This window comes from Mya arenaria, chromosome 12 (genome assembly GCF_026914265.1).
Source record: "Mya arenaria isolate MELC-2E11 chromosome 12, ASM2691426v1".
Classification (NCBI taxonomy): Eukaryota; Metazoa; Mollusca; class Bivalvia; order Myida; family Myidae; genus Mya; species Mya arenaria.
Genome location: NC_069133.1, coordinates 66643239 through 66669530, shown reverse-complemented (window position 1 = coordinate 66669530; position 26292 = coordinate 66643239). Strand labels below are relative to the sequence as shown.

At 33.9% G+C, this 26292-nt stretch overlaps 1 protein-coding gene and 1 long non-coding RNA gene across 2 annotated transcripts in view; one reads left to right on the top strand and one right to left on the bottom strand.

Annotated features, from left to right (window-relative positions):
• Window positions 1-257: 257 nt before the first annotated feature.
• LOC128210991 (uncharacterized) overlaps window positions 258-26292 on the top strand; it is a 36601-nt gene continuing 10566 nt past the window's right edge. Inside the window, exons 1-2 of the mRNA XM_052915360.1 lie at window positions 258-564; window positions 25750-25839. Coding sequence (XP_052771320.1) covers window positions 289-564; window positions 25750-25839 — 366 coding nt within the window. The 5' untranslated portion in view covers window positions 258-288. The remainder of the gene's footprint in view (window positions 565-25749; window positions 25840-26292) is intronic.
• Window positions 19480-20721, bottom strand: LOC128210992 (uncharacterized). The gene is made up of 3 exons (XR_008257180.1): window positions 20385-20721; window positions 20011-20075; window positions 19480-19789 (listed from the first exon to the last, which is right to left on the bottom strand). It is a non-coding gene; the product is annotated as an uncharacterized LOC128210992 (long non-coding RNA).

Sequence of the window (26292 nt, the reverse complement as noted above, 5' to 3'; positions counted from 1 at the left end):
TTGTTATATTTCACCAGAACACGTCTAAATATGACGATCTGTGACAATTTCACCTAAAAAAATATTTAAAATATGCTTTAAATCGATGTTGCGAATTGCGATATGCGATATTTTACAACGTTCCGGTAAATTCGGCAATTTTTTATAGCACCCCGCTTTGCGCATGCGCAATTGCCATTGTAATGCGAAGTATTCCGAATACGCTGTATTCGCGGAAATATTGACATTTCGTGGAACGGTTGTTTTAATTTATAAGATATACATGTTGTTAGCATTTTGATTTAATAAATGACGAAGTGTATTGTTGCGGGCTGCAGTAGTAGCACAACGAAAGGTGACAAAGTACACAATGTCCCAAGTGTTAGAAAGAAAGCGGACAGAAAGACATGGTTGTCGAATGTCAACAGATTGGACTTGATGTGTAAACCACAAAAAATTGTTGTGTGTAATAAACATTTTCATCGGAAGTGTTACCAGAAAAACCTCCGGGTTGAATACATGGAAGGTAAAATCCAATATGATCTCGTACCAGGCTCAGTGACAACTATTGTACAAAGAGGAAAGGTAAGACATGTATTTTATTTCTTATGGTTTTATTTAATTTCAATACTCTGTATGAATATTTTTTAAAGCAGGCGTGGTGTGTTTTAAGTTATAAATATGATGACCTACATGACATGTACAAAGTAAAAAGACAATATATGATATGAATAAATTGTCACATTCTACCAATCACATTAAAAAAAAATGATGACAGTTCTAAAAACCTTTTTTACGCAAACCTTCAAAAAATGTCATGTCCATTCATCTTATGTAGAATTGATAGTAAACATGTTGAGAAAATATAATAACTAGGATTAATTTGTTCCAAATGTTTGTGTTTATAAATAAGTTATGCACACATGGCGTTTTTGTGAAAATGAATTATGTTGACTTGACCGGATTAAGTACTCATTTTCAGTAACCTTTATTATAGTCATTACTTTAGCTTAGAAAATTGGCATTCAGGGATAGGTTCCTAGTATTTTGAAATTTCTTGTGTATCCCTGCAGTCTCCAGTCTGCCCTTGTCATAAAATTGTCACAAAACTCTTTGACAGCCATTTAGTTGTATTGGTCATTACTTATTACATGCTTCCATAAATATCAGTTAGGGACAAATTGGTGTCATATCTATAATGCACATCATGACCAGCCATTAAGTTATGTATACTGATCTATTTCTGCAAGCTAAATATAATTTGATCACCCAAAGTCAAAATTATCCTTTGATCTTTATTAAATATTGTTTTTACTGCAATTTGATTTCTTTGTAGTGACAGATTTTCTTTTAATATTATAGTCATTTGTATTATCAGGAAGTCTGCTGTTTTATCTTAAAACATGTTTTTACCTTTTTTGACTATCAAATTAATTTGAATACAAACAGTAGGCTGTTGAAAATGTAAAATATTATATCTTGACAAAAATGTTTCATGAAAATATTTATTGAATAAATGGAAATTGAGTAAAGACTTGGAAGTTGGACTTGGATTGATGACCAATATGCCTAATGTTTGTTTCCTCAATAGACAGAATACTTACCATTAAACTTAATAATTACTTTAATTCATTTCATAGCTAATCTTGTATCAAATATGTACTAGTTACCCCAGCAACTAGTTTTTGCACTGGCCAGACAGTCCTGACCAGCTGCATGTCATAAAACATATGTTTTGCTTCTGTATACACAAACTTGACCAGCTGTAGGCCATAAAACTTTTCTGCACATGAAAATTAAAAAGTGACTTTATGCCCAGCCAGCAAAACTTATGGGACCCATATGGGTCCCACATGGGTTACCATATGGGTCCCATATGGGCTACCCATCTGGGCCCCACATGGGTTTTGCAACAGGGCTCCATGTGGGTCCCATATGGGCAACCTATATGGGCTGAATGTGGGACCCATATGGGCCCCACATGGGTTTTGGAACTGGGCTCGATTTAGGACCCATATGGGCCCCAAATGGGTTTTTGAACAGGGCTTGATATGGGACCCATATGGGTCCCACATGGTATTTGTGGGCTCTATATGCCCTACCTAAGCAATTAATTTGGGGTAAACCGTTACTTTTGTTATTACAGGTTATAATATATTGATTCCAATTACCTAAAATATTTGATCTTGAGTGTTCACCTATTGCATTACTATCCTTTCATTGATTATCTCTACAAACAGCTATGTTGAGAAGTACAAATGACATAATGTCAACATAATATTTCATTACACAACAAAGATAGCAATAATCTTATTAAGTTTATTAACATGAAAACATTAGAAATGTAAAACAAGATGTACACTAAAAAAGACAACAAAAATTACATACTGACAATGTTAAGATTTTGCGTAATACTGGCAATATAAAAGTGGCACACAAGAAAAATGTCACTGAAATTATGACACATTTTTTTCAGTTTGGTTTGACAATACCAAGCTAAAACTATCTAGTACATTTATAATTTGATTAATAACTTAATAATAAGTGAAAACTGTTTTATTGATTGTATCTGTCAGTTAAAGCTGTCAAACTGAAAAAGTGTGTCAAAAATTACATGTAAAAAACACACACTTTTTAAAGGCTTTAACGACATTCGGAGCTCCTCGGCCATTTTATCAAAAACAACCTCTGATGTATTTGGACGGTTTACATACTCAAAAAGCGGTACGTTTAAGTCCGCTGCAAGTAGATCGCGTAGTAATTTTTTTAGCAGTTAAACTTTAGGACTTAACTCTTGGGAATCTTAATTATGTTTGCAATATTACACTTCACTGGCAATCAATTTAATCTTAGATCAATAAAAACAATTCTAAAACCCTACATTTAATTAATGATATAATTAAGAAATTTAACTGATGTACCGGCATACATCTAAGGTTGTTTTCGATAAAAATGGCCGCGGAGCTCCGAATGCTTTAACGAATGTGTTTAAAAAAAAATACACTAATCGAAAGACGCACAATTCTAATAAACAGAGCATGGAGTGCATCTACACATTCAAGTATAACAATATTGCTTAGACATAAAGCAGCGTTTCAAACCAGAAATGAAATAACAGTTTCAAGTTCATTGGTACATTGGATTCAATCACAAAAAATCATACATGTAAAATAAAAAAGAATTTAAAAGGAGAAAAAATTAAACACAAACCAGAGCTATTGACTAACACAATTAATGCACCTTGTAATACTGACTAGTGAACTGACATGACTGAATGTTAAAACATATATATATCCTTATTTCCTCCATGTATGTTGAGTTACATTACAAAATACATATGAAACAAAAGTAGAGCAACAGCATATAAGTTACATTTGTATAACAAATATTTACATAATAAAATTATATCATTTAGACCTGATTCATTGTTGTATATCAAGAAGAATTTATTAATATATACACGCTCAATCCATAAGTTAAAAATGTATCTACCATATACAAATCTGGGATCACTGTTATCGCCAGGGAAATAAATGGGGTTGATATAATTAAAGTCATCTGGCCCCAATTTCTCGAAAGTTCTTAAGCGTAACACCCTTAAGTAGCTTATTTCATTCAGCCAAATTTCTTACTTCATCTTAAAATAAGTTTATTTTGAGTGTATCAAAGTTTAAAATGGTGTACCCAGGATAAGAAAATATTATAGTAAAACAAAAACTGACATCATTCCGAGATATTATGATAATTATTCAATGTCAACAGGTTTCGCTTATTAAGAGTCTTCTTTAGAACAATCATCCAAATGTGAACTAAATATATTTGTCTTGTTGATGGGTCTCTTATTAGTCATGGACAGTTTGTCTTATGTTTATACAAAAAAGTAAAAGCAACATGGATTTGCCTATAAATATAGATAAGAAATGCTCTTCTTGAAGCCCTTAATGATATGAAAATTTAGGGGAAAAGTTGGAGATATCTCATTATTACATTATTGTGATACATTTTGCATACAAACTACATAACATGTCACACGACATTGATGTGTTTATGATAAAACAATAGAAGCATACTTATTGTATACTATCAATTTGAAAAATAGTCTGACAAGTTTTGCTGGTTTAATTCTGAGTTGTAAATCCGTATGTTCGTGGTTCGTGGAATCGTAAATTTTATGGTAAGTAAATAAGTCAACATTCTACTGAAGGAAGCATCGGGGTGACTCTTGCTCGGTCTTTGCGGCCAACCTCACGACTCCGCGACTCGGAAAGCCACTTCTATATGGCCCCCTCCATTTCCTTGCGGTTCTAAAGTGTGTTGCTGGGTTCAATTATTGACATCCTGTAAATAGTGTTAGTGGATAGATGAATATCTGAGACAGTTATTTCATCAAAGTGATTATCAAATGTTTAGTAATAAATAAGCAGCATTTTATCGTCAACTATCTATGGTAATTTTAGCTAGGCAGATAAATTTAGTTATCTTAAAAAGTTTGTTATTTTTTAACACTAATACTCAGTTATATATTTTTTTTAATCCATTGATGTATATGCACAGCATAGGTAGTTTCATTTAGCACACCTTAATATATACAACAACAAAACCACCTACTGAAAAAGATGTTTATCAAGTGGAGTCTGTCCAGTTTCTTTTTTTGTTTGGTTTCCTTTAGGTTGTATTGGCGGGCCAGATTTGTTGTCAACACCGTCTTCATTATCCGGGAAAACGTGTCCACTGTGTCACTCCCACCATATTCTGCCAAGTTTTTTACCTTGAACAAAAAGTTGTGCATGAAAATGCCTGTAAATCCACATATAAATGCAAAACAGCAAAAACTTTCAAGCAGAACCATAGTATCACACTCAATGTGGTACAATTAAATATTAAAATTTGAAGCACTGTCAGCGCCACCTATACTGGCTCAGTTTGTGTGCCTGCCCTTATATTGATAATATCAGATCACGTTTCAAAAACAAACTTAAATGAATAATGTCACTTCAAAATGTAATTTTAAAGCTCAAATTATGCATTTTTAAATTTAAAGACACCTCATAAAAAATGTCAGTCAACTATGTTTGGGAAACTTACAATGGATGTTGCAGCATTCGCTTGTGACTTTCGCTCTTTGAAGGCTGCCAAATCCACCACAGTTTTGAGGGGGAAAGATATCTCCTCTGGCAACTCACTCGGACCTGCATCTTGTGCTGAATCTCTCGCCAGGATGAGACGCAGGAGCTGCGTATGTTATCGCAATTGCTCCTGCTTGTTTTCCAAAATCACAAAGATCCAGGTGTCCTGATCTGGAACAAATAACATTCTGTCAAAAATAAAAATTGAAACAAGACACTTCAGGTAATAAACAGTGAACCATTAAACCAATAATGTGATTGGCTGTTTGTTAATGTTTATAATAATAAAAAGATGCAAGGTTCAATTATGAAAACCATACTACATTCCATTAACATTTTCTATTTACCTTTTTGGATTCTGCTCTGCCGAGCATCGAATAATGAACAGGTAGCTGGAATGTTGGGGGGTGTTGGTCTTGACTGTAACAAGGCCATCATCCTCATCATCACCATTAGCATCAGTGGCACCCTGGCTCATATCCTCGTACAGCCTCGATCCTTGGTGCACTTTTAAATTGGATAAAAGATTAATGATTGTCAGAATCCATTCAAGAGAAAAGAATGTTAAAATCTCTTTGGAGGTCTATATGAAAAATAGGTTCCCCACACCTGCATGAACCATTAATTTGCCGTTGTTTTTATTTAGTTTTGTTTTGTTTTGGCATCTGCCATCCCGAATGCCTTTACTTTATAATTTATATATTATCGCGAAATTATATGACAAAATACAAAATCGTAGCACAAACAATACTTCTACAAGAAATTCATCAGTAATTCACTTGTTTAAAATCAAATTACTATAAATATAAATACAAGTTGCTTTAAAAGTTAAATAAGAACCCTTACCTGTTCTTTAAAGATGAATTTAACCATTATTTTTTCACTCAATCACGTTCATCATCCGCGCGTCTATAAAATGTCCCGTGACAATTTTTTCTGCATATTTTTTTTTATTCGTGACTAAATTGCTACTAAAAACACAATTGCAAAAGGTTTATATTTAAGAAGTAATAAAAAAATGAAAATACGGAAAAATATTTTTTCCTTGTGTATTTATGTATCATCGCCACAACATCGTGCCTTACCATCTATCACTGCCCTACTATAATGATAATGCCGAGTATATGGGACCCATATGGGACCTATCTGGGGCATATCATGTCAAAAGATGTGAATCCGATTCATGAAATAATGAACTTTTTTCACATAGTATCGATGTTTACATATTTTCATATAACAATGATCTTCGTTTCCCTTTGTATATCCAATCAATATAGATGAACAGCTATATGGGTCCCATCTGGGTCCCATCTGGGCATTCTCAACCATATGGATCCTATATGGGCCCCATATGGGCTTTTTGCCCAGATTCAGCCCATATGGGACCCATTTAGCCTTGCTTGCTGGGTGGTTAGTCCAGTTGCATGTCATAAAATGAGCCCTTTCTGCAGGGCCTTTGAGGTTCAGTTGAAATCAGTTTGCAATTATATATATGTAAGAATATCTACACTTATGTGCAATGACATGTAACAATTGATGTTTTTTTTAATTAGTTTCAATATACGTTGGATTGAAAAAAAAATGATGATTTATTTATCTTGTCAAAAACACTTTTTAAAGCTATTTTTATTCAGCAATCTTTGTAATAAAATAATATAGAATAACCTAGAAAAAGCCCCAATACTGGTATATACATCTAGTGCTTGCCATCTGCATGTTTAAACAGTTGAGCCCTGCCTTTAAGCTTTGATCTCTTTGAAAATAAAACATCAGTACACAATTTCATTTAAATGAATTACAGCACATTCAGTTACTGTAAAGTGATGTTACCATGTTTTACTTTTAATACATAAAATGTTTAAAATCACTTGTAAAGGCCAATAGCATGTATGATCAAAGAGGTACGGATAATATCCCCCCCAGATGATTGCCCCCCCCCCCCCAGACATTAGCCCCTAGGACCATAGCCAGTATCCCCATCAGTTTCGGAATTCTCGTCGTCTGTATCTCGCTGCGGTTCAAAGCGATATGCCTGTATGTTTAAATCATCTAAATTCAATGGTTTTCATCATCAGACGAAGAATCTTCGTAATTATTTGAACTATCGGCGTTATTGTTGTCCATAGAAGCCATTTTGACAGATGGGCGCTTACTGCGCATGCGCGGTTAACTCTCGCGATATTGGAACGCGAGCTCGCCTACGTCATCGGTCAAAGATGGCCCAGTGCATAAGCTGTATTACACGTTAATTTACCTGTCACATTTCATGATCAGTGTGTCAAAAAAAACCATCGTCACAAATAATCATGATATAAAACCTGTATTTATTAGAAAATCGTATTTTCCCATTGACTCTACAACTCCTTTAACATATGTGTGCTTGCACGCAAAACCTTAACTAAGGTGTGACGCCAACTCAACCGCTGACGCCGACGCTTGGGTGCGTAGTATAGCTCTCCATATTCTTCGAAAAGTCGTGGTAAAAATGAAAATCCAAGATTATATAAGATTATATATGTCTACAACTTTCTTATTTTTGAATAAATTTGAATACAATTTGAGATATAAACCTATTATGAAGCCGTTTCAATTATTTGTTCAACAAAACGAAATATTTGTTAATATCTCAGCAACTACTTGAGACGTTGCATTGAGACTTTATACAATGGTACTCAACCATCCAACCTACTTAATTAACCAAGTAAGATAACTCTAGTTTGCATTTAATGTAAAAAAAAATGCCCTTTATCATTCGACTTAAAAATTCTGGTTAAGGTTTTGCATGTAAGCACACATAGGTGAATATCTCAGCAACAACTGAGACATTGCATTGCGACTTTATACAATGGTACTCAACCATCCAACCTACTTTATTAACCAAGTTAGATAACTCTAGTTTGCATTTAATTCAAATAATGGCCCCTTTTTTGGACATACAAATTCTGGTTAAGGTTTTGCATGTAACCACTTTTAAGTCAATACCTCAGCAAATACATCATGTATTGTATTGGAACTTTACACACAGGCTCCCAACCATTTTACCTTCTTCTTTAATCAAGTATTAAAGATAACTCTATCTTTCACATTATATAATTTTTGCCCCTTTATTATGCGATTTAGACATTCTGGTTAAGGTCTTGCATGTTAGCACACATAGGATAATATCACAGCAATTACTTGATGTATTGCATTGAGACTTTATACAATGGTATTCAACCACCCAACATAATTGAATAACCAAGTTAGATTATAAGTATCTTCCATGGCCGAGAGTGTAAGATAGGTTCATTACGAGCGAACGAGGTTTACCGAGTTTCCGCAAAACACCCTACGCGATGGTCGGGATGAACCTATCTTACACGAGCGACTATGTTAGATGCTTTTTCTCCCACCTCAGTTAAACAAAATTAAGTAAAAATGTATTTTTTGCTGGAACTCTTTTGTGCTTAGTGAACATAAGGCCAAAAAAATACCTGTGTTTCCGGTAACCCGACCGATCCTATTTTTTCCTCGCTGACCCTAATCTTATTTTAGGCATAAAAGTAAAAAATCAAAAATTAAATATATCGTTATTTTTAGTGTTTGTCTGTCTCTGTTCCCGGAGAATAAACTTTCATTCCTGATTATGTATTACCGAGACGCTTTGTCAACAGGGAAACAAAATGGCGGAGTTCGGCAATCCCTGTCCGATATCTTCAAATTAGCAAACGCATGTTTATGGTCCAAACTCGTGGTTGATCACAGGAGACACATTTTGCTGTCTTTATAATGAAAATATTTAGGATATAGTTCGTGGTGTTATTTATCCATGTCCAAAATAGAACTCACTGTTTTTACAATAGGCTTTCCGTATTCATGCAGGCTTCATACGATTAAGCTCTGCGAATTCATGCAGGCTAAATTGCGAGGTTCACATTGCATTAATCGTTACATTAATTTATTCGCAGTTATCAATGGTTATTTATTTCGCTTAATTTAAGTCCAATCAACTGAAGTAAAAACAATAACCTGCGATGTTGTTGTTGTTGAGTTTATAAAGGTCTGCCCGCGCCCTATAATGGCTGCATTATGGCTTGACCCCGTCACATCCCCAAGTGTGACTTAAACAGAATTTTGAAGCCAAAAGGGGAGTTTTACCCCCATCGGTTGATGGGATATTCGTCAAAGAAGTAATTTTTTACCCAAAATGCCGCGAAACCTGCGATGAATGACATCTAGGGAGGTCCCACAGCTCTGAATATTGGATATGGTTTCATTTCTCCAGTCTTGTATCTTAAAAAACATTTACGTGTAAGAATGGTATTTTTTTGAAGGATGGGCAAGATTCACGGTCAGTTCATTGACAAGAAAGTGTTGTGAGAACAGGACTTTTTGCCCACTCTATGTATTAATATTTCTAATATATATATGAACTGACCACTTTGTTGTCGATGCCCGACTATTGCCTCACTATTTACTTATTGGAAATTCTTCAAGACCAGAGAGTGCGTTGACATTACTTTGCCTACATGTTTTTTAAATGTACATGTACATATATAGAGAGGGTTATTATGGTTGTTTTTTTTTTTAAAAATAATAATGATTAATAATATAGGTGTTTTTTTTTTTTTTTTTTTTTTTTTTTTTGCCTGCGCCCGATTTTTTCCATTTTAATATGTATGTACGGATAATACGGGATAAAAAAACAACAAAAAAACATAGTATACTTTATATATACAGGTATGTAGACCCTGGTCCAGTGCCTTCTCTTTTTTATCAATAGGTCGTAACCATGTATATTTTCAAAATTTCAATATCTTTCAGTGAATGAATGAATTAGGGCTAGGATCAAAAACTGTTTTTCCTAACAATAAACCTGGACCAGAAGCGTTATATTACAACACCATCACCATAGCATGTAAAATCATCATGGACTTCTAATAGCACTATGGATGTAACGGTTTAAATCGGTAGAATTGTTAACTCAAAATGTCTTTATCCAGTTTATACCGATATTGGTTTTCTTTCTTGCCAACTTCGCCCGAAAAATAATTTGGTTTCGTTTTAGGTTATGGTGACTTGCATTTAATAATTTATGGTTAAATCGATGTATATCATCATACTCCTTAATACCTCATCCTTTCATGTGAAAACGAAAGAAGAAAAGAAAAGAAATGGTTTGTCACCATAATGTAGATTGAAAATCAGTAATTTATAGCTACTAAAAGTAGTAGAGATCCAATTTATACGCGTTCATCTCATAACTCCAGGAATGAAATGTTTGTTTACCGGACTTGATAATAATGGATAGTCGATTTGGTATTCATCGTTCCAAAAAACCTGCTTAAATCCATGAATTCCATTCGTATGTTTCGGTAATTCCAAAAGGTAAAATATGTAAAACAATAAATATTCTATATACATTTGGCTGTTAGCTTAGTATTTCGTTCATCGTGTGAATCACTATCGTGTGTATCGCTTAAGGTGCCGTGCCGGTTATCGTTTCGTTCCCTCTATGCTCATTCTTGTTCAATATAATATAATGTGTTTGTAGTTGTCAGGTAAACCTGCCATATTTGTTGTTTGTAATGAACGTATCTCTAAGCAAGGCGCCGGAGGGGATCGTGATGCCCCTCACTAAGATAAAGTTTTACTTATAGGGAATTATTTTCTAAGCTTCATTAGGATGTTTGAGCAGTCATTGTATTACCACCCTTTTGAAAAGGGCCCCAACAACAGGTACACGGCGTATACAATGAACGTGCTTTATATTTTACTTAGCAAAAAAAAAGAAATTATTTATGCTTTCTGTTTCTTTTGGATGATAAAGCAGTCGTTGTATTACCACCCTTTTAAAAAAGGGCCCCAACAACAGGTACACGGCGTATACAATGAACATGCTTTATTTTTTATTTTTTTGAAGATTATTATTTATGCTTTGTGCTTATTATTGATGTTAAAACAGTCATTGTATTACCACCCTTTTCAAAAAGGGTCCCAACAACAGGTACACGGCGTATACAATGAACATGTTTTGCATATGTTGTTTAATAATTGCTGTGCTATTTAGACCCTATTTCTTATAGAACCTTTTGTTTTGTGTGGTATTAAATTTTGTTTAGGTAGTTTATTCCCGACAGGTATGCAAACACTGCTTCCCTTACCTTCTCTGTTATATCAGGTTCGGGAAACAGCAGATGATACCTGTCGATGACTGACATATTTAGTTTCAGAAGTTCTATTTTCAGGCTTTCTCGTTGTTCCATATAAGTTGGGCATTTAAAGAAAATGTGATGGAATGTTTCTTTGTCTCCACATTGGATACAGCAGTCAGTATTTGTATAATTTTCAGCAGCTAGCATACTGGTTCCTAAACGAAGTCGTGTGTATACTTTATCTTTTAGTGTATTAGTACTATATGTTTTGATTGTAGTGTTAATTTCCCCATACTCAAAATTGTGCTCAAGTTTATATACTTCAAAGTCTCTTACAAATTTGTTTTTTGTTAGTTTCTTTATCCAGCTGTATGCTTCAGGGACGCTTAATTTGATGTTTGTTCGTGAACCTTGCCTTGATGCTTGTTTTGCAATTTTATCAGCCATTTCATTTCCTAAGATACCTATGTGACTAGGAATCCAGACAAATGTTATTGACACTCCTAGATCATGAAGCAGTGTAGTATTATTAAGTATTTGCTGTAAAATTTCTGGTCGTGACCTAGAAAAGCTTGTTTTCATTGACATGAGTGCACTTAAAGAGTCTGATAGTATTGTTACTTTGTTGTGTATATTGTTTGCTTCTGCTTGCTGGAGCAGCAGTTTTAGTGCAAGGTCAATTGCCGCCAGTTCACAAGAATAAATAGAAAGCCTGAAGTCAAATTTTAACCCACATTCAAAAAGGGGTGTCATATTTTGAGATAAGCCTACTATCCCGGCCCCAGCCAAATGGAGGTGCGGGTCTTTGCTTCCATCCGTGAAGACCTGCCATGAGTTGTAATATTTGCTATTGATGTGTTCATTTACTATTTGGCGGTTAATGTTAGGGTCCTTTTTCTTGTCTATAACTTTTGTTAAGCATAAGTCTATATTGAGTTCTTGTTTATTGATTAGGTTTAAGAAATAGGGTTGTGCTATTTTATTTTTTGTGAGAGAACATGCTTCCACTAATGGTAGTACTGTCTGGCTGTATGGCACTTTAAAGAGTTTTAATTTGTTGGCTTTGTGTTCAAAGATTGGGTCTCTGTTACATTTGTTGTTGATTGGTAGATCATCTTGACGTGAGGATCTAACCCAATATTTTAACATATTTATTTCTCTTTGGTAGTTCAGTGGAAGTTCACCACATTCTGCTTGTAGTGCTATTGTACGTGTACTTCGATAAGCACCTGTTATTATCCTTAATGCCTTATTTTGTATAATTTGTAGTTTCTTTAGTTTGTCATTTGAAGCAGAGTTATAAACTATACTTCCATAGTCTAGTTTTGATTTGATAAGTGATTGATATATTGTATATAAACATTTTTTGTCTGTACCCCATTCCTTTCCTTTGATAGTTCTAAGGAGGTTAAGGTCCTTTTCGCATCGGGCAATGAGTGAGTTTATGTGTAAGTCCCATTTTAGGTATTTATCGAATGTTAATCCTAAGAATATAGCTTTTTCGTTGTATGTTAATTTTTGATTACATAGTTTTAGCTTTGGGAAGTTTGGAGAGCTTTCCGGTGGTTTCACTCTTTGTTTGTGTACTATGAGTACTTGAGTTTTATTTGGGTTTATTTTGAATCCGAAGTTTTCACTCCATGTCTCTATGTTATTTAGAGTATGTTGGATGTTTTTAACTGCTATTTCAGGTTTTTTAGAAACTGTCCATATCGCTGCATCATCTACAAACTGAGATAGGTCGCTATGGTAGGCAGGGTTTTGGATTTCTGAGTTACTTTTTTCGATTGAGTCTCTTAGTGTATTCATGAAAAGTGAGAATATGATTGGTGATAAGACACTACCCTGTGGGCAGCCATTGGCTGTTTCTATGGTTTCTGAGTATTCTCCTTTTAGTAATACTTTTATTTTCCTGGATTTGATAAATGCATTAATCCAATTGAGCATTTTACCTCTTATTCCTATTTTATGTAGGTATGTTAGAGCTCCTTGACCCCATAGTTTGTCAAATGCTGAGCTGAGGTCCAAATACTGCCACTAGGTATTTGTTGTCAAGTTGTGCCCTTTTACAATCATGTTCCAGTCTAACTAGATTGTCCTCACATGAATGATTGGCTCTGCAACCTGATTGGAATTTTGATATCAGTTTGTTTGTTTCAAGGAAGTTACATAATCTAGGTTTTATCATTTTTTGCATTAATTTAGTGAAAGTTGATGTAAGTGAGATTGGCCGGTATGATGCGGGATCATATTTAGGTTTATTTGGTTTCAGGAGAGGGATTATTACAGCTTCACTCCATGAGTCTGGTGTTGAACCAGATTTCCAAGATTGGTTGAAGAGGCTTAGAAGTGTTTGCTTTGCAGATGTTGGTAATTTTTTAAGAATTTCATAGTGTATGCCATCTTCACCAGGTGCGCCACTTTTACAATTAGCTAGTGCCCTGTTGAGTTCAACCATACTGAAATCTGCATTATACTCAATATCTTCCCTACGAGTTTCTGTGTTAATTACATCACTTATAATTGTATTGGTCCTGTTTTTTAATTCAATGAAGTCTTGTGTATATTCATTATCGCTACTGATCTTTTCATAATGTTTTACTAATATATCTGCCTTATCTTTGGGATTGTGTATTACCTTGTCGCCTATTTTAAATGGTGGTTCATCGGGCAATGGAATTCCTTTTACTTTTCTGACAAAGTCCCAAAGTTCCTTAGAGTTTGTTTTGTGAGTTATTTTCGAGCAGAAATTTTGCCATCCTTGCTTTTTTGCATTTTGTATTGTGTCCTTAGCTTTTAGCCTAGCCATTAGCCAGTTTTCATGTTTAATAGAAGTTGGGTCTTTTTTATAAATTTTCCTACATTTTTCTCTTAATTTTATAGCATTGTCGCATTTAGTGTCCCACCATGGGACAATTTTCTTTACTCTTTTAATTTTTGGTTTAGATTTTGGTAAGGTTCTATCGAGAATTTTCGTAAGTTTCTCATAATAATGATTGAAATTATATTGAATATCATTTTCAGTTATATCATAGTTTAGTTCGGTATGACAGAGTTGTTGGAATTTGTTCCATGATTCAGTTGAGGCTTTTTCTGTTTTCCATTTTTTTGTAATATTGATTGTTGTTTTATTTGTGGAATATTCAATTAGATGGTCACTACCAAAAGTGTTGTTTATTACATAGAATTCACTAGAGGAGTGGAGATGTGATGAGATGAGTGATAAGTCAATAGCACTGTCTGATTCGTTTTGTTTTTCGGATACTCTCGTTATTTGTCCATCATTTAAGAAATTTAGATTATTGTCATTTAGGAATGTAAGCAAGTCATCGGCCTCGCCGTCATACCGGAAGTCTCCTGCGGGGTTCCAGCAGATGTGTTTTAAGTTAAAGTCTCCTACAATTAGGGTGTTTCGTCCTAAGTTTTTGAATATGTGTTGATATGTATTTATGTTATTATATTTAGTTTTAGGAACATATACATTATATATTGTGATGGGGTCTTTTTTACCATATATCTGCACAGAGCAGACTTCTATGTCTGATTTGTGAGTTATCATGTTCTCTGCAAAGGGAAGACCCACTCTTACATAGATGCATACTCCACCTCCTTTACTACTTTTATCAGACTTCCTAATTTTGTTGATAGGTTGTTGGTAACCCCTCAATTTGAAGGTTTTGTCCTTTTCTGTATAATGTGTTTCCTGTAAACAAATAACATCAATTTGGTTTGTTGAATTGTTTAGGTAATTTTGGAGTTCATTAATTTTATGTGAGTTGTCGGTTTTCATTCCCCGAACATTCCATGACAAGACGGCGAGACCATTGTTTGTATCAATGTTTTTAGTATTATTTAATGTCGCCGCCATATTGAAGTTTTTATTTTATCCTAATGATTGTTTTTATCCCGTTACATAAACCTAAACATGTCGGAAGGGGCGGGGCACAGGGCCTCCATTGAAAGCTCTGGGAGGGCCATACCATAAAAAGGGAGGAGGTGCACACATTCCGAAGGAGCCCGCCATGTGAAATTGGGGGAATAACCTGCGAAAGTTATAACAACACATTTATAGGAATGTGTCGGCTGCGGATCAAACGGTACAATTTGTGACGTCAGAGCACGAGCGGTCATAAGATCAAAGGCACGTGGCTATGGTTTGTATTTAAACTGGTCGGTCGGATACCGTATGATACCATTTGATTGTCAGGATTTTGTCTAGGCTGGTAAGAAAATACCATACGATCAAAAACATGTAATAATCAATAATCGTCGTCTGGGAATCTTAAAACAATGACCGAAATGTTTGAATTCACTTCGAATATGAATGAAACTTTGATTGTTACGAAAATAATGATAAATTATAGATAATAAAATAAGATACATAAAATAAATCCATATCCGCGTTTACTTGTTCTATTATTAACCTTCTTCCACATAAGAGAGCTCAGTTGACAAGAAAATCGGCGATTTCCTTCAAGCAAATTAACAAATTATTATATTTTTCGTTTTACGGGAGCGCCGTACCTAAATATTGCAAATCCAAAAAAGAAAAAGATTCAAATTCTTAACTTTATTTTTATTTTTTCCGCCGCCTGTTTCTTCGATCTCCGATAGAAAACAAAATTAGTGTTATTTAACCTAACGCTAATTTCACAACAACAAATAATTATAGCGGGAGCAGGACTTTTCAATCCCAAGATTTTTCAACCCCTTCTCAAAACGAAGACTTTTCAACCCTTAGACTTTTCAACCCCTATTTCAAAGACTTTTCAACCCCTACCTGTTTGGACTTTTCAACCCCTATATCAAAGACTTTTCAACCCCTAGTTGACATATTTTAATAGCAATATTGAAGACTTTTCAACCCCTATATCAAAGACTTTTCAACCCCTATTATTTTTTGTCAGCCAGGTGTTGTCTTTATTATTTTATTTGTTTTTGGCAAGAAACTTAACAAATTTCACAAATTGTTTTTGAAATACAATTAAAGATTTGTTAGTGTTATTTGTTACTCTTTACTACAAAGTATTGGATAAAATTTAGACAAAGGCGTTGCATTGATTTACTAATCACTTGTTTGATGAAGGCAAATAATACCTTTGATTAAATATATGATTTTTTTAAACAGTGGATTTGCTTAACTAGAATATATATTACTCAAAATGTGCTCTAGCTGGCATCTAGCCATTAGTTGCAATACCTCACATGATGATGTGAGTATAAATTTAAATACCAGAATTGAAAAATTGCAAAAGAAAATAAATGCAAAGAAGGATTTACGGAGCAATCTCCATTTGCTTGTAGAACACCCATAAAAACCTCTACTTGAAAATTTGTTAAACTTTTATTACTTTTAAAAAAGGTCAGCGGTCGAAACATTTTGTTGTAGTACCATATTGCTATTTCAGTACAGTTCAATTTTAGTTGCTGATAATGAAATCAATAAAGTATTATCTAATAACTCTGAGCACTGGGGGGTAGGGTAAATAAATTAAATTATTTTTGTTCACTTTTTTAAATCCGAAAATCATACACAAAATTTAACAAGCTGCTCATAGTTTAAAATGATGGCCATCAGGGTATTACAACCTTAATTTGAACTGTCATTTTCAAGTCACTATAACCTAAATAAAAAGGTGTCATGAAGCCCCTTAATCCCTTAAGAATTTATGACCATGTCACACTTGCTGCCCATTAATGGATGTGCGACCTTCATCCAATTCTTTAATTGCATAAAACAATACAATGCTTATAGCATTTTTTTACATATATATAAGCCAATTTAAGCTGCACTCTCACAGTTATACCATTTTCACAACTTTTTTTAATTTTTGTTTTGGAAAGAGCAAATTTTTGCGTAAATATCTACAAACCAATAATAAAAGATTGCTGACAAAAGATCAGATCGCAGATTTACAAATTTCCGTTCGAAAATTAATGTTTTATGGCATAAGCCGTTACTAACGGTTTAAGAAAAATGCATAAAATATCAATTTTGGATCTATTTTTTTGTCAGCAGTCTTGTATCACTAGTTGCCATCGATTTTCGCTAAAATTGGCTCGTTCCAAGGCAAAAAATAAATTAGTTGTCAAAACGTTCAATATGTGAGAGTGCAGCTTTATTAATAGAATGTTTTTTTTTAATCTGAGAAAAAAACATTAATACAATCTTATGTCACACTGGTTTATGTTTGTAACATTGTATCAACACATTTTAAAAGCAGTGATAAAACCCCTTTTATTCTTCCGGCCATAATGTTGTTTATTCACTGTTTAAAAAACTGTTTCATCTAGGCTTGAATCTAAGCTTTATATAATTATTATTCTATGTTATTCTATTTGTAATTTGAAAGCATTTGAAACTCAATATATACTTTTGTATTCCTGCTAAATATAGATATTTTGAAAAATTGTGAAGAATTTTATTTGAAGTTCAACACATTTAGGTGTATTTTTTTATTGATAAAAATATGTTTTAAAAAATGTTTATTAATTCTATGTATTTTGGACAAACTAAAAGAAAAAAATAAATATTCTGTTTCAATTAATTGTGGGAGCAGTACCATGCACGTGATATAATGTGTGAGGACTTCCTCAGGGAGATAGAATATTTATTGCTAAGCGACGAAACAGCTTTTAATGAACAGTCATTCTTTTTTATATTTATTTCCATGTATTATTTTATGAATTATTGTATGAGCATGTGTTCTTATGTATATTTTATATGTATTTCATATTTGTTAGGTATTTTCTTTGAAATAATTGTTGCATTTTTATTCTAACTATATTCTTGATTTTTAAAAAAAAATCAAAATAAATTGCTTATTGTTGTAGGTAGTATATAAAAAGGTGAGAATTTAAGGGGTTGAAAAGTCTTCGTTTATTAGGAGTTGAAAAGTCTTTGTTTTGAGGGGGGTTGAAAAGTCTTAGCACTTTTAGGGGTTGAAATAACAAAGGGGTTGAAAAGTCTTGGGGTTGAAAAGTATGACAGCCATTATAGCGCACAGTTTCCAAGATGGCGGAAGCCGGCGATTATTGCTTATAAAGTTAACTGAAATATGTTTCATTGTTTTGTGATATCACATGCATAATATATGCCATGATGAAAATAAAACTTGAAACTTGGATAATATCACCATCTAAGCGCTTGTAAGGAATATGGCTGCCTTTAACGAAATTTTAAAGTGGATTTAGTTTGAAGACTGATACTAGCGATGCCAAGTCAATACATCGATCCGAGATGCCAAGATATGCTCCGCCCCCTTAGATATTGCTACTATGCGCCCCAAGCGTAAATTCAAAATGGCGGCTCACGCGCTGCTACGATAGCATCAGAATCCGATTCTCTCGCGAAGATTTCGGACAATATATCAGTTAAATATTTACCAGATCAAGCCAAATTATCGGGAAAGGTGTAAGAAAAGGGATTAAATTACTTTCTACAAGGTTATATTCATGACATTAAAGTTTTGGAAGAGGAAATATCTGCCATGTTACCGCGAGATGCTGGCCTTCAATGAGAAAAAACGACAAGCATCATATGTTAAGTGTCGATGTGGAGAGGGATTCCATACGATATAGGTATTGCTCATGAAAACCAGGCTATGTGAATTTCCAATTGTATTTAACAAATGTTATTATACTAGTAGTTTTATTCTTAAATATACATTGTGAATTATAAGCAATTTTGGATCGCCATGTCTTTTACATTTCATGCCGTAATACGGAATGCGAAAAAAATATTTTCAAGTCGTCGAGTAGAGAAAGAAGTAAGATACTGTATGTTGTATTTCAATTTATTGGTTTTCATATTTCTAGTTACTGCCTCGTTTTAGACATTTAACATCTGGAAAGTCAAATGATACTTCATGGGTCAGTGTAGGATAAACACATGCCAATTTCACAGCATGATATCATGCTTTTGTTTTGAAAACTTGTCAACAATCTCTGTTTTCCTTTTTTTATATAGATTGAGCGGTCATTGTTCACACGTGGTTGGCTTAATCAAGTCACTTCAGGAACTCAAGTTGCACAACTTCACCCATGTTCCTGATCAACAAAGTTACACAAGTATTCCCCAACAATGGAATGTGCCCAAGGGATCAAAGATCAAGCCAGTTCCAGTGAACCAAGTCATAGTAGCACAGTCAGAAAAGGAAACCTGTCCTTTGCCAGATAGATACACAGACCGAGTTTACAAATTTTAAATCTAATTAAATAAATGAACTACAAACACACAATTCACTTTACAATGCTTTATTCCAAACATGAATAAACTAACAGTTATTCAATTATATCAAAGAAGCAGAAATAAAATCATATGATTCCTGTATAATATTTAAACAAATTTTAACTATTGCTTCTATGAGCAGAACTATATCGACATTTACAGTTTGTTTAAATTCCCACCAGTTGCTTTAAAATCTGAATTTCACAACACTTTGATGAAAGTGCAGACTGTTATTCTTCAACTTGGACTTCTTTTTGTGACAACTGTTCTTTTAGGGAAGCATTTTGAGCGGTAAGTGCAAGCATCCAAAGGTGACGTCCCTGAAAATAAATGCATAATAAATTTTACATTTAAGACGAGATGTTTAAAACTGACTCCTACCATTTCTCAAGAGTGTGGGAATACCTCTGTTTGAAATGCAGCACCTATTGATTTACCGAAAGAGTTCACACCGTTAAATACCACACAACCTGTGAAGACCCAAGTAAAACAGAAATGACAACAAGATCATAGGCATTGTTAGAGTGTTGGTTTCACTTACATGGACATTCGGTCTGTGTTTCTACTCCTGGTACAGTGTCTGCAGGATCCTGGACCAGCTTTTCTCTGAAAGAAATTATTATTATGTTGATATATTTATATGCAAATTTACACATAAAAAAAACTGTGTAATTTCCGTGTAATAATGTTTTCTTCAGTTCTTTTGAGTGTTCTTTTCTGTAACATACAAAATACTTGTATTAAAATATATGTAACTATAATGCTGTTGTTTTGTATTGAAAAAGGAACAGTGGCATTTTAAAAATGAGTAGAAGTCTACAAATAATACAGTCTCAGTTTTGCAATTTATCCTACATGGTACATGTTATTCAAGTCTTCGCGCACTCCATAAAGATAAATAAAACTCTAACGCACAGGCATGTGATATCTTGTATTAAATGCATACACTTGCATTTTGTGTATAAATGCTGCCATAAGTTTCCTTTCCAAGTGACCGCTTTGTGAGGAGTTTTCTTGAAGATGTTATTCTCCAGCCATCAGCTGATGGTGGGTCAGGATACACTTTAGATGGTCCATTTCCTCCATGAAAGTGCTTAAATATGCATAATAGTAAAATATAATTAGTGTGACAAGACTCCACAATGCCAGTCAGTAACATATTATACAATAAAACAGTAGTTTAAACTTGACACATTCATAACCTGATGGAAACTGTCAACTAGCATGATCTCCATATGGAGGTCAATATTTAGGACACAAGAAAGTAAACAAAATAAACATTTGGCATGATTTGCAGAATTCAGAATTATAATTGAATCGAGCAGACATCTTCGTGCTTGTTTATCCTGTTGACATTCAGTTTCGCTTGTGGCCGTCCACAGGCTTTAATCCAGCATTTGCCCTTCTCAATATCGGATTATAGGTCGGAAATCGTTTAAATCGGCCTCCATTTAGTCCCTCCGGATACCTTAATCTGCATAACATATTCCCCATCCGCATCGTTTAACCATTTTCACAAATCAGTCTTAAAACTTCAATAAAATATCCGGTTGTAAACAGTTATCGCTGCTGTGTTTGTGGGTAAAGATGGCGGACGGGACTCGGTGAATAATTTGCAGCTTTCTCATTGGTCAATAATGATTAGTTTGATTGACAGGTCGGATCGATGTATTGTAGTAATCTCCCCTTATGAATCTCATGAATATTAATTTTTCACGGAAGGCGACCCAATACTGGTACCGATTTTATACACCCTTAAAAACACATATATCAACATTTGCGGAGAACCATGTGGCTATTTATAGTTAATTAGATGATGAAATATTCTGGAAACCAGTCAGAGTTCACTGAAAACGTGGTTTTTCTAAAAGAAAAACGAAAGTGAAAATTTGATTAAACGTTTTTTTTCATGTTTTCAGGCAAGTACAAAGGATTATTTGGTTTGTTTTTAAGCATGGGATGAATCTCTCATAGTTTTTTTTTTATCACTTTTGATACGAAAACAACTGGACTATGAACGTTCTTAGACCATTTATAGACTTCGCCAAAATGTAAACACAAATCCAAAATGGCTGCCGCAAAGTGAAACGACAGTTTTCACTTAGTCAGATGCTTGATGATTAATGCATGGAACAGTTGCTGACAGCTTCAAACTGCAAGTACACCCTGTGTAAATAGGTGTTAACATTCAGAATGAATACATTTTATGTCTATTCTTTAAATAATTGTAAAATAAACAATGTTTTTTCACAAAGTTTGTGTTTGTCCCCAGTTTCATACCGTTTCCTTCTCAAATATGTTTACAGTATGTAATAAAGAAGTGTTTATATAAAATAAAGCCCGAGAAAAATGCCAGATTTAGGTTACATAAGTAGTTTTCTAACTGAAACGTTGTTTTTGTGTAATAAGAAAAGATAAGATAAATTTTATTCCAATCATGGGTCATGTTATTTGAAATATAAATCACAGATTACATAATGTAGAAAATAAATTGATACAGTAAGGCAACACATTTAGTGAATGCAAATAAGGCTTCATTTTGATTTTTTTTTTAAACACAAAAAACATAAGCTTATTTGGAAAATTAATAAGCATGTTTCCCATTTCCTTTTTATGCCTTAAAGTAATGTAAATGTACTATTTAAATCCCGAGTTGATGTTTATATGTGATTATAACTTACAAATGGGAATCATGTTTATAATCAACCACAAATTAGTATTTATAAAACATTTAACAGGAGACAACAGCAAAAAGAAGGAATTCACTCATAAATTGACAATCATTATTATATATATTATAATATTAATATAATAATTGGTTTGATCAATATACCATTATTAAATAGCAGTGTAATAAATAAAAAACTGTAATTGCAATTAATGTACAACTCGTTTCAGTTTGTAACGAAACTGTTTATTTATTTTAGTTTGTTTATTTGCTGTGTTTTATTCAGTTTATATGTTTGCATGTAGTAAAAAAGCCTTTTGGGCAGTTCTACATGCCTTACAATGAAAATAAAAACTTGGGTCAGGATTTCGTGACTTTTCAGTTAGTGCATTTTAATGGCGGTGAAGGGTGGGTGCATACAAATTGCTATATCTTCACTTTGAAATGAGATATTAGAATAATTCTTGCATTTTTATTCTCACAAAATATGTATATTCACAGAAATGTAAGGTTTTTGCATGTCAAATTATTTTAAAAAAGTCATGTTGCAATGCTACTGATACTGTTGTTAATGAAATCGTGGCGTTTTTTTGTGACATTGGAATGGATTTGTTTTTCTTTACATCGAAGCATAAAATCACTTAAATATTTCTGTGTGTAGACCTGTTTGCTGTACAGTTTCTGACTACAGAAAAAGACGAGAATGTGACATTGGATTTGGCTTGTTTGTCTAAAGACAATAAAGTTATACCAACATATTGCATACCATTTTAAAGGGCATTGACTCCTTTTTTCATGTCACCTATTTTAAAATGGATTGTTTGTATTTTGATTAAGAAACTTAAAAAAAACTGGACTCGACCGTGAAATCTGGATAGTTTGAGTTACATACCTTGTTTGTTTCTTGTATATCAGACATTAAATTTCCTCAGATGTGTTGTTTATCTCATTATACATACCCAAAATGATATTAATCAACATTTTAGACACAAACAATGAGCCAGATGTCTTTGGTTTTGCCAGTGCAAGTTTCAATGACTTAAAAACACTACAAAAGTGTAGAAGCACATATTAAAATCATGCACATATATATACAAAATTGATTTAATTATCATCATGTAAAAATGACAACTTGTTTTGCCTTTATAATACAGACTATTGTTGCATCATTTAATCGATTATCAGTTTTTTGCAAATACTTAGGTCCTGAGTGAGAATTGTTTATATGTTAAATCTGCGTTAGGAAGTCTGGAATTTTTTCACTAAACGTTTTTTTTTCTTCATATATATCCAATATGGCTGCCGCTGTTTCTGCTACAGCAGGGATGGCCATTTCTTGGTCACCGGCCAAATGTCAGGTCGAAAGTTGGCTGTTTTCTGGCCGTTTCTTGGCCAAATATGGGCCGCTCTTTTTAGACATCAGCCAGAAAACGACCCGGCCAATTTTCAGCCAGTTTATGGCTAAATCCATGGAAATTGCTGGGAGATGGCATTCTTGTTTAGGTTTTCATTGAGACAAGCGGTTAGCCACATTTTTAGTTTTCTATAATTATTTTAATAACTTTGGATTTTTGGCGAAATGTTTCATTCCTCAGAATTCTACCAAAAACAATTAGTTTTCATAAAACCCGAATCTAGCGATGAGCCATTTTTTTTTTTCCTTTTAAATCAATATTATAAGAAAGATCTTTCAAAACAAGAGGCCCAAGAGGGCCTAAGCTCTACTGGCATGGCTCCTGTGGTCATTTTCAATCCAGAGCATGTATGTATGGGTAATAGGCAACTGAAACACGTTTTGTGCTTGGGTTAGCCAAAAATGTTGCACGTTCAACTTCTGAGGACAGAAAGTGTTGTAAGTAGATTAGTTGCCTGAGCTATTTTAATATGTGCCAAGTAAAGGTCATCTGAAGGAGAAAAGAATTGCTTTCAAAACTGTACTTATTGTCAAAATTTCATTTCAGTCGCTTTAAAAATAAACAAGAGCTGTCGTAAGACAGCACCCTCAATTTCACCGCTTTGACTTAAAAGTGAATATAATAATGATGTATGTGCCTGTCAAAAGCATAAAAAAATCAAATTAAAAGGTAAACAGTGACCATAACTATTGGGGGCCCAAAACATAATAACATTAAAGGTCTCTATAAACTCTATATACTATATACCCTAAAACTTTAACCTAAGTTCCTAAGTCAATCAGGGACCATAACTTGTATTAAGGGTAGTATGGAGTTATGTAACCTCATTGTGTGATGGTCCTAAACAACTGTGTGAAATGAATAGAAGGGAGGGTATTGGATTTATAATAGAAAATCCCAACATGCCCTAAAAGTTAAACTGGATTCTGACGCTGGGGCGAGTAGTAGAGCCCTCCTTTTTTTCAAATTGTCTAGCTAAAAAAGTTGGTCAAAAGGTCAAAGTCAAGGTCATCTGCTGACAACATTGATGCTTGTTTGCAAAACTGTTCACATGGTCATAATTTCATTGCTGAAGCTTTAAAAAAAGTAGGTCAAAAGGGATGTCCCCAGTGGCATAATTTCAACTGGTTTTCTAGATGGTCATCATATGAAGCTCCACAATAAATATGAAAGATATGAGCCTTGTGGTTTGAAACAAGATTCACAAGCAATTTTGTTTAGATGGATTCACAAACGACACTTTGGCCAATAGAGATAAAAATGGCCTTATGGCCTTTCAACAAGAAAGACACAAAACAAACTGCACAACCAAAAAGCAAGTTGTCCCCCGTCTCATCCTAAACTTGACTTTACTTGTAAACTTTGCTAAAATAGACTAAGCTCATGTAGACTTGACTAAAAATAGTCTGAAAATAGCATCTTTTTATAATGTAGGCATGCATCATCAGGGTGGATCTGGCTGGTTTTCGAATGGAACAAAGCTCTGATGGATATCTAAATACTGTACAAGTTTCATCGAGATTCAATTAAAACTGAAGACTGTAACGTGTTTAAAAGCAATTAATGCACAAATATCTGCAAACTGGAGATTTATTACTGCTTATGAAAGAACAGATGAACATTTTCATATTTCCCTTTGAAAATTAATGTTTTTATTAGCTTAAAGCGTTACTTACAGTTTAAGAAAAGGCATAAAACATCAATTTTTTTTAGTGAATATGAAATTCTGCACATTGATTTTTTGTCAGCAGTCTTATATCACTCAGGTTTCCATGCATTTCACAAAAAACTGGCTCCCTCCAAGAAAAAATAACGCTGTTCATACCTTCCTTGGATTGTTTGGTAGCCGGTTGCGTGAGCCATGCAGATTCTGATGAGATAATGTGAACCAGCATTATATTCACACTTCATCACACAAATGACTTGCTCACCTCAAACTGAAGCCTGAGTGCATTCGCAGTATATGGTATGAAAAACTATGAGATGATTGAGTCCGAAATAATGATTGATAAAAAGGTGTGAAATACCAAATCGGGACCGTCTTGTGAACTTTGGATTAGCGATTACTTCAGACTAGCAGTTTTGGATTAAAAATTTAGTTAAACAAAGAAGGACCCACAATTCATAATAGCGATAATTTCAGATACGTGATGCTTGGTGTTAAACTGTTATTTCAGCACAGGTGTTTTTATTGCAGAATGACATAAAAGAAGGAGAGGTGTTTATGAAGGTTATGGATGTAATAAAGGCGGCAGTGGCCAACAATTGTAGAAAAGTTCAGGAAGGGGTTAGTATTTTGTTAAATAAAAAGCTAAATTACCTAGTGTAACCTAGTGTATGGGGGATGCATGTGTGTCTGCGTGGGTGTGTGCTTAGGCCGGGAGACAGGTGAGTGTGTGTGAACCCCACATATCAAGATTAGCTTGGTACATTTCAATCATATAAAGACAGGAACATTAACTCTTCATGAAGTCACATTTTAGTTGAAACCTTTAAGTTAAAACCTTTGTTAATGACGACTAAGAAAGTACTATCTGTGTTTTGTGATTAGATATTGGTACTGTATCCACTGTTGACCCTATTTATTAGAAATGAGTGTTTTTGCTAATGCGGAATGGAAGGGTGGCCCGCCCTGCCCATTTTTGACCCCGCCCGGCTGCCCCTTATTTCCCGATTATCGTATTTTCCCCCGCCCTCTTGCGCTCATCTGGCCATTCAGATTGTTCTTTACCACAAAGTT